The 9,922-nt window shown below is 41.4% G+C and overlaps 1 protein-coding gene across 2 annotated transcripts in view; it reads left to right on the top strand.

The window, feature by feature from the left end:
- Nucleotides 1-1,224: 1,224 nt before the first annotated feature.
- SH3GL3 (SH3 domain containing GRB2 like 3, endophilin A3) overlaps nucleotides 1,225-9,922 on the top strand; it is a 45,827-nt gene continuing 37,129 nt past the window's right edge. The window contains exon 1 of one of the 2 annotated variants that reach the window (XM_005483402.4): nucleotides 1,225-1,317. Coding sequence is in view for 1 of the 2 variants with exons in the window: in XM_005483400.3 (XP_005483457.1) it covers nucleotides 4,733-4,777 (45 nt within the window). In the remaining variant the exon portion in view is untranslated. Of the gene's footprint in view, nucleotides 1,318-4,602; nucleotides 4,778-9,922 lie in introns of those variants that run through there. The other variant, XM_005483400.3, reaches the window with a different exon arrangement.

Genomic DNA, 9,922 nt, shown 5'->3' with positions numbered 1-9,922 from the left:
TTATTATTTAATGACAGAAGGCCCAGCAAACTTTTGTTTTGTTATTGACACTTGCAGAACAACAGCTAGAGACTTAGCAAAGTGAGGACAGAAGGTATGTGCAGTATCATTGGAGAAGCATGTGGAATACAAACACGGGAAGGAGACAAGAAAAGCAAAGATCTGCATAATGGTAAAGCAACACATATGGAAAGTCAGCTTGAGAAGAACAGTCACATATGCCAAAAATAATTCACTAGCTACATTTAGTTAGAAGATCTGGGGAGCAAACATAAGCATCCTAAACAACTGCAGTAGGTTAGCCAGAGTGTCTGCTGGCCCCAGGGTCACATATTCCTGCTCTAACTGCCAGCAGTGTCCCTTTGGAATGAGGAGCTTTCCAAGTGCTGGCTAGGGCTGGCTGTGGAGGGAAAACTGTCTGTTCTTTCCGTTTCTCATGATTTCTTATGAAATGTATACTGCAATGTAAAGCCCTTTCAGAAATACCTGAGCCAGTTGATCTGTGCAGAATGTGCTGATCTGCAGAATTGCTTGGTTGTGTTCTAGAAACAAAAATGTAGTGTTGGCCTACTCCTGCTCATGAACACAACTTTGTGGGACAAACTCTTTTTGTTGAATTATAAATAATTATTTAATTTAACTATATAGAAAGGCTGCTAAAACAGCCACATGAGATATCCTTACTGTCCTGGGCATATATTGCAGAAGGATTTTCTTCCGTTTTTGTTATTGTGGTCATTTGCTATTGGCATTGCTTTCACAGTGTCAGCTCCCAAGTTTGTTGTGTGACATCTATAAAATAAAGAAATGGATGACATTTGGGACTGATTTCACCAAGTGTTCTAGTCCTTTGGATTTCACTCTGGAACACTATGTTTTATATTACTTCATTTGTTTCAGTCAAAACTTAAGAATCAGTGTCAATTGAGTTTAGTAATCCCCTCTTTTTTTCTAGAATTGTCAAACTAGGTGAATCTGAGCCTGCTTTACTTTGAAGGCTTTCTACAAGTTTGCTCTTGAAGAGTGGGTTATTGGCTGCTGTGGGTTATTGGCCAACTGCTCTTTCAAATGGCATCATTTTCCTAGAGGATCTTTTTTTCCAAATGTTGTTTTCTAAACAATAATTTTCAAGTATGCCCTCTTCCTGTGACCAAAAGCACAGCCTATTGGCACAATTTTGATGACTAACATGAAAACTAACCAGGTAATCTGCACTGTCATTACATACAGATAATCTTTACAGACCATTAATGGATATCACACCATGCCTGAGAGTCTTGCTCACTGTTGTTTGTAGTTGCTCCTGCCCTGGATCAGGTGAGTACCTCAAAGTCTCCTTCTAATGCCTTGTGTTGAAATGTATTGCATGATAGGCTGATGCACAGTAATTTATATTTTCCTAAGGCCTAAATATTAAAAAAAAAAAAAAAAAAAGCTTTAATAATGTAGTCAGCATGGCCCAGAATCAGATACAATAGAATTTCATTGCAAACTCATCTTTCCTCCCTTTCTTGATGTTTTCTTTTATGGCAGTAACCACCAAAGACCCAGACTATATTTCAATGACAGTTTTCATTATTTTTAAGAGACATTCAAATGAATGTGAATGTAGTTGGCTTCAAATTCCAAGTAAATTCAGATACTAAGATGCCTCTAGATAATTTAAAAAATACTTCTAATTTTCATTTTACTGGAAACCTAATACTTTGTGTGGCTACTACTGCAATTTCAGCTGTTACAAGTAAGACGATTTGTTCATTGAAAACCAAACACCTATAAGATTGTTTATCATATCTTTAGATTAAATTTCTGATGACTGTGCTTTCCCCATAGTATTAACCACACTGAAATGCAAGTGAATTATAAATTTAACCTTTTATTCAAGACTCTGTCTTATTTGAATTTCACAGGACCAATTTTCAAGCACAGTTTTCCCATGTGAGCAGGCAGTGCATATTTTCTAGTCACTACCTTGATTTGAGCCCAGTTAGGAGTTCTCAGTTTGTGCAAATTCCATTGTCCATTTTAGCACACCTGATTCAGTAACATGTTGGAGCCATTATGAATTCCTCTCATGCACTTTAATGTTTCCTGAGTAGTGGAAGTGTAATTGTTGTTTGAATAGCCAGACATCTTTTGCCCTGAAGGCCCCCTCTGTGAAGAATTTTTCACTCTGGTTTTGTAGTGCTATGCCCTAGCCTATCTTCTAACAACTTTAATAGAAGTTTTTCTTTCTGTCATATCAGCATTTATCTGAACCACTCCGCAATTTTTTGGTAGTATTTATAATTTCTCTCATTTTATAGACTAAATCACTAACTTTGAATAAAATTTAAGGATTATCACCCAGCAAATTACAACCCCTTTTTTTTCCATGAGTTATAACTATGTGATTACAGAGCCTTCTAGACATTCCTTAGCCACTGTGTCTTGCTGGCTACAAGCTATAACTTTTACTTGTATTTGAACTGAATACCACTGTCTTTCCGGATGCGTCCACCAAGTCATCTGTACCTGGACAACACAAGTTGGCTCATTAATTAGGTTTTCATCTTGTCTGTATCACTGAGCAATTAGGCTATGAAGTGAAATTCCCACAGGGAATTTCCCACTTGCAAATTCTTCAGCAGAGACAACATGGCTGCTATCCTTGGGCAGGATTTTTTTGTAAAAAAAGAAGTTGTAGACATACAGCCTTACTAAAGTTCTTTATCTAATCCAATTTTACAGCTAACACCCACAGCAGCACCATAATCCATTCATTCCCCTCCACAGGGATTTATTTCAAACTCCTTCCTTTGCTCTGGTCCAGCCGTTCCTAAAGCTGAAGATTAACCAAAGCTGCCTTGTCTCCCTAATTCCACAGTACATTAAGAGCTTGCTTTAATTCCTTTTATGGAGCTCAAATATCCTAGTTTAGGCCTTATTTCCTCACCTGAGGTGTCTACAAACGTGTCTCTAATTTAAGCCATAACTAATTTGGCCCTGACAGTTAACATCTTGCTGCCAGTTTCAATTAGGGAGGAGAAACAACTGCTGAAATCAGATGTCTGTGGTGTAATCATGTTTACTTATAAGGAGGCCAAAAATGCTCTTTCCCTAGACACAGGGATAACATGGTGATGGCAGGCTTCTTTCAAACATTACCAAATCCCTGAAGGACTTCACCTAGCAGTTTGTCTTCCAGAGCAAATGTTCATTGGTGCTTTCCTCTTTGCTTTCTCTTCTGCCTCTCCTCTACAGAGAGTTCTTTGTCAAGCCAGATCCTTAACTCATTAATGTCTTTGTCTTTACACTTTGTTTCTTAGTGGTATAATAAATTTTTTCTAAGTAGGAACAGTGATTCCTTTCTCCCAAATTACATTGTGTCAACCAGTATGAAAGTTCTTGTATTTTTTCTTCCTTGCTGTTCTAAAGTAACTCTAACACACTCTGAAAATGTTTTTCTCTCCCAACCCAATCAAAATGCAGTGAGCATGACAGTGAGTAACAGAGAGCCCTGCTGCAGCCACCAAAGCTTATCTCTGAACTGCTCCCCAGGTCCCTGCATGAGTTTCAGCTGAATCATAACTCCCAAGTATCCTTACAGCCAGGATCAAGCAGCATTATCACAGAGCTTATCTTGCCCAGAATCTGAGCATCCCTTGGAATTGCTCTGCCATGAAGGCAGAACCACTTCTCTAATTTTTATCAGCACATTCCTGATACACAGTCATATTTCAGTATATAATCAGTAAATCCCTCATATAACAACCAACCAAACAACTAAAACATCTTTTCAGCAGAGCCCTTTCTAGTCTATCTGCTCTTCTGAGAGAGAGACTGTGCCCTTTGGAACCCTGAGCAGCATCATTGCAGGTATGGAGCCACACTACCAAGTGGATTTTTTCTGGTGCACAGCATCAGCCAGGTGTGTTCAGGGCTGTTGCAAGAGCTTTCATGTTTTGAGAGCTATAATTAAATTACCACCTACAATAATGGACCTGAGGTTAATGAGCTCAGACAGAGATGCTACGTTGAACCACAAGAAATGAGACAGACCCATAATGAGATATTTTCAGCCTTATTGGAAATAAGACAGATGAAACCAGGCAGCTGACTGGCCTTTTGGTGCCGGGGCTGTGCTCCCCACGGGAGTGGTGCCGTGTGGATGGCCGGGTGGTGCTACCTGCAGGAGGGATGCCCTGTGGGTGCCCTTTGGGTGCTCTCCGCAGGAGGGACGCTCTGTGGGTGCCCTGAGGATGTCCTGTGTGTGCTCCCCGCGGGAAGGATGCTCTGTGGATGCCCGGGTGGTGCTCCCCGCGGCATGCCCTGTGGATGCTCCCCGCTGGAGGATGCCCTGTGGATGCTCTGTGGATGCCCGGTGTGTGCTCCCCGCGGGAGGGATGCTCTGTGGATGTCCAGTGGGTGCCCTGTGGGTGCTCCCCGCCGCCGCCATCCCCTCGCATCCCCCGCCCGGCTCCCGCCGCTGTCTCCATGCGACAGCGCAGCGTGGGCGTCTCCCAGCGCCTCATTTGCATATCTCGGCGAGCAGCCAATAGACGGGCGGCGTTGCCGCCACATTTGCATGTGGCCGGGCGGCGGCCAATGGGGCGGCGGCGGCCGGGCGCGCGGAGGGCGATGCTCCCGGCGGCGCGCGGGCGGCGCAGCGCGAGGCCGGGCCGGGCGCGGGGACCTGCCGGGCGCGGGCGGCCCTGGGCCCGGGCGGCCGCGGGGCAGCGGCGGCGGGACCATGTCGGTGGCGGGGCTCAAGAAGCAGTTCCACAAGGCCAGCCAGGTACGAGGGCCGCGGCGGGGCCGGCCGGGCTTTGCTGGTCACGGGCGGCTCGCCCAGCGCCCGCTCCCGCACGGGCGGCGGGTCCCCCCTCCGTGTATGGCAGCATCACCCCGGCACCCCCGGGAATGTTTCCCCCCCGCGTCCTGCGCCTGTGGCTTTGCCTGTCAGCTCCCTGTGCTGTTCTCACTGCAGAAGGGAGCCCTTTCCATTCTTTTGCTTGGGGCTTCAGGTCTTCCCTCTAGTTAATAGCATTTGTTATTTAGTGGTGGGTTCGTGTTCGTGTTTTGAGGCCTCCGTTAAAGATACAGCGTGTATGGGAGCAGCTTTCCCCTAAAGAGTTCATTGTTTTGATCTGCCACGAATTGCTGGTTTGTTATCCTACCTGGAATGCCTTGCATTTGTCCTGTAGAGGGTATCAGATGTTTCTAGAGTTTTCCCTTGTTTTCTAGATCCTGTACTCCCTATCTTCTCTAGAGTGAATCTTCATCTTCTTCTGACTCCTTAATCTCTTTTCTCTTTTTTTGTATGTGCTTTGCTTTAATAGTTTAGCTGGTTTCTTTTAAGAGAGAAGCCCCTTTCTGCCAAGCAGGAAGCCTGAATTCCATGGCAGGATAGTGCCAGTGCCAAACCCCGCATTGATGCGGGGGCTTTAGGATGTGCCTGCAGTGGGATTCTTCCACTCAAGGTTTTTGGAAGTCTCAGCTGCTTTGCTTGCTCATTCTAAGTCAAAGAGATCTGTATTTCTCCTGGATGTCATTAATGACAATGGCAATATCGAAATTAGTGTCAGTAACCTGTTCAGTAAAATCTGACAGCTGCTCTTGTCTTGGTGGGAGTGAGGAAAAGAAAGGCTCTTTGAGTGCTTGGCTGTTGTCTTTCTAGGTCTTCCTTCAGCTATGTGGCTTGTCAGCAGCCCAAGTGCAGAATCTGCACTTTGTTTGGATACAGAGATGCTGAATATTTGTATCTAATGTTTCAGTAGTGTGCTCTCTTTCAGGGAATGTACTGATCCTGAAAAATCTTGTGAATTGGTATCTTTTAGTTAACTTTCACTGTTCCTTTGAGAAAATGCTGAATCTGTAGAGTAAACAAATCCAAGGACAATTTAATAAAGAATTTGGCTTGTTGTGCATCTGATATGCTGGGAAGTGATGCAGCCTTTACTGTAGTGAGTTTGTAACTCAGGAAGCAGATGATATGTAACTGAGGAAGTTTGAGAGGTAACCACAGCAAGAGCCCTCTTGTCTAGCAACTAGTAACAGTGCAGGTTACTTAATCCTGCTCAGATGTCAGGTAAACAAGCAAACAAAAGGATGGGTGGGATCTGATAAAGGTAGGAATAATGGCAGAAAGGAGCTCTAGAATATATTGGATTTGACTGCATTTATTGGAAAGTTGCAGTATGACTTCCAATATTCCATACAGTAAGGAACTGCAATGCATAATTCATAAGAATATTCCCCTTGTCAAGGTGGGTCAAAGGTAAAATTTCAACTTACTTTCAAATGCAAGAAATTCTAAATCAGTTGATTGAAAAAGTCTGTCATTATTAGGAAATTAAAGTTCAAGTATAAGATACTGGTTGGTTTTTTGTTTGCTGTTTTTTTTTTTTTTGGTACATAAGGTAACAGAAGACCCTTCTTAAAAGCTCACTCTGTAAGAATTCAGATAAGATGTTGGGGAAAATAACAGAAGAACTAGCATATATATGTAGTGGATCAAACCAGCCATGTCTAAACAATGAAACTGCTTATCTCAGTCACACAGAGGCTCAGTCATGCCCAGATGTATAAAGTTGTTGAACTAATAAAAATAAGGTGGGACATGAAAAATGGCAATATTTGGATTCCATCTTTTAGAAGAATTCTTTTACAAAATGCTAAAGCAAGAAAATGCAGAACATGAGAGGTATTTCTCTACAGAAGATTTGTTAAATTTCCAAGTGCTGTGGGATCACTTAAGGAGACAGAGACCTTTGTGTACTGAGTGGATGAAAGATGCCAGTGGTAACTGTTAACAGCAGAGACAGGCATTGCTTGGGGAAAGAATGAAATTAATTCCTTTAGTGTTCCCAAAGGAGAATGGGGGCAGATGACAAAAACTGGCAAATGTCCCAGAGGACATTGAGGAGTACTGGAGGGACTGAGACTACTGTCAGGACATGTGATTAAGGAATAAGAATAATATTTGAAAGCTAACAGAACCTAAGGACAAAAAATCTGAAGTCTGAAGCAAGTGTATTAAGACAGTTTGTATTTAGCAGTTCATTCAGAAATATGGATAAATATAAAAAATGGTACATAAATACTATTTCCATGCTAAAGTAGACTTCTGTTCAATGGAAAATAAATTGCAATTTTAAAGGAAATATAGAGTAGAATAGATAATAGTTATAAAAAGATTAGGTAAAATAAATGGAGTTATTCTAAACTCTGCTTGAACCACTGAACTTTTTTGCAAAAAAATGCATTTCAGTTCTGTGCTTGTAAGAAGTCTTTGTATGTACAGCTTTTGTTGACTAGTGGTGATCACCTTTGTGTGTAGGCTTAAATTCCAAGTGCAGGAGTCCAGGAAAACAAATATGACTTATGATTTGATACATGCAGTTGTGTTTTCTGGGATGTTTGATGCTTGTCAGCTTGGTTTGTCTGAAGTTACACTTAAGTAAATGAGTGTTTGCTTTATGAAAGGTCAGCAGCTAACTTTTTATGGTTACTAATGCCCTTGCCAAAATCAGGCATGACAAGCTCTTGCAAACTTGGCTGGTGTAGTAAAAAAATCACCGTGGGTCTGTTTGTAATCCAGTAATTCACAGGAAGTGTTTGGGTGGTTTTCCCCTAGAATTTTTTACCCAATTGTTTTTATTTTCCACTGAAAATTGCATGTTTGGTTTTCACTGAAGTGTCAGGCAGTGAGATGTAGAAGACAGCTCTTGTGTTGCACATCTAACACAAGATAAGCAGAGTTTGAGCTGTTTTTCTGTACATTCAATAGATCAAGCTGCAGTGCTACTCCATGATCTCTTCCCTCATGATTGCTTCCCCTGGTGTCGTGGCATGGATAGAATTGAAGCTGGGATGTATCTCAAAGTTTCTGTGTCTGTTATGAAGTGATAACACCCTTCATGTTATTAGTATTTCCTTTACTATGCTTTCTACTTACGTTATAAGTTTAAATTGAAGTTCTTTAATTGAATGTGATCTGCAATGAGGATCTCTTCCATTCTCTCCATTAAAAATCAGTGATGATTCCTTGATATAACTCATTTAACTCATGAAATACCAAGCAGAACCTGTGAAGTGTCTCACCACCTCTCACTGACTGATAAGCAGGGCAGGCTGTTTCTCAGGGCTGATTAATTCATGTGCAACTCCCATAAAATACAACTTTTTTTTTTTTTAATATATTTTTTCAATTAAGTTTTGTGGAGTTTTGTTTGCAGTGAGTGTTTGTGTCCTGTTGCTTTCAGCCCTGCCAGATCAGATCTGTTTTGCTGTTTTCAGTTTGAAGGCTTTTGCTGTAGGTGTGTGTGTGCCTGCTGCTTCTGCAGGCCTGGCTCTCTGTGTGTGTGGGATAACCCAGGTGGTGGGAGGCTGCATCTTCTGGTGGGTGCTGGGAGTATTTTTAGAGCTTGGAAAAGCAAGAAGCACAGAGAGTGAATAAGAAAGCCTTAATAGGTGTCAGATTCATTTCTAATTTCTGCTGTGCTCTAAAACCACAGCCAGGCTAGGATCTCTCTGTAATGATTTGTGATTTTTCAAACTGCTTGGATGCTGGTGAGCTCAGAACCTCCCTGCCTTAGGGTGTTTTGAAGGCTCAGTCCTGATACTGCCATAGGAAATCTGTTGATTTTCAATTCACACTTAATAAATACATTTTTTAAAATTAATTATAGCTGAAGGCTGTGTATAGAAGCACTTTCACTTTCAACAGCTTATTCATGTTGTATTTCTTAGGCTTAGGTTCTTAGAGGTAGTGGAAAGTAATGCTTTTCTGAGAAAAGAAACACATCTGGCAATATTCACAATTATTGTCTTATTTTTATGTGGCCATCAAGAGCTCCTGTAGCCTCTGCAGGCTGGGTTCTTAAACCTTCTCCCATTCTCAGTGAAGGAAGAGGGGCTCCAAGAGAGTGTGAGCCAGGAGCTGGTTCTGTTGTCTATGGACAGAGCCTAAGGGGAAGCAGATTTTCTAACCAACACAACCAAAATCTTTAACCTAGTGTAATAAATATATAAATAATTTGTTCTGTGTTTTAATATCTTATGTATCCTGAATGACATTTGTCTTTTCAAGTGCTGCATTTTTTTAGCAATTTTTAAATGGCCTTTTTTCTGTTTTTTTAATAGTTTTTAAACTTTCAGCTGTCACCAACAATTGCAGGGATGCTGCTTCATATATCCCAGATTTCTGCTTTTTCTCCATTGATTTGTGTGGCATTTTGATCCCATGTGTTGGAGTGAAAGCCAGATCAGAACCAAGACCACCTTGTTCCCCAGACAGAATAAGTTGTGTGATTGGATTTTGTTGTTAGCTTATTATGGATGGTGGTGGTGTTTTTTGGTGATTTTTTTTTCTTGTTCTCTTGACTATTTTTCTTTTCTGTTATGCTCTAGATACTAGTCTAGACTTAATATTTAAGTCTCTTTTAAGGTCCATGTTGACATTGAGTCAGTACTCAAAAAACTTCAATTACACAAGGGCTCCATAGCAAAGGAAATGTTTTGGTAAACTGTATACAAGGAGAACTTGAACTTGACATTGAGACATGAAGGGAAACTTTATTGCCTACATCTAGTTGTATTTATTTCCTAGGACTATAAGCTGTTATCATACAGTGTGTTAGAGATACTGTCCTTTCACAGCCATTGTGAATTGGGCATGATAAATCCATGACAGTCATGCAGAGAAAGCTTCTGTCCTGTTCCTAATTTTTATTTGATAGTTGGATTTACTTTTCTTCACATCTTACAGAATTGTGGAAGAAGGACAGTGGTGAAAAGGACAAGAGAATTTAGGTTTTTGCCTGATACATTTTTAAATGAATACCTGTACTTCTGCATTTGTATTTATCAGCTGCTAAGGTGGCCTGGCAGTGAGGCAGAAGTGTAACAAAAAGCTGTGAGTGCTTCATTAGCACAGCAC

This window comes from Zonotrichia albicollis, chromosome 11 (genome assembly GCF_047830755.1).
Source record: "Zonotrichia albicollis isolate bZonAlb1 chromosome 11, bZonAlb1.hap1, whole genome shotgun sequence".
In the NCBI taxonomy this organism is placed as follows: Eukaryota; Metazoa; Chordata; class Aves; order Passeriformes; family Passerellidae; genus Zonotrichia; species Zonotrichia albicollis.
The sequence above is the reverse complement of the archived record's forward strand: the minus strand, read 5'-3'. Positions and strand labels throughout refer to the sequence as shown.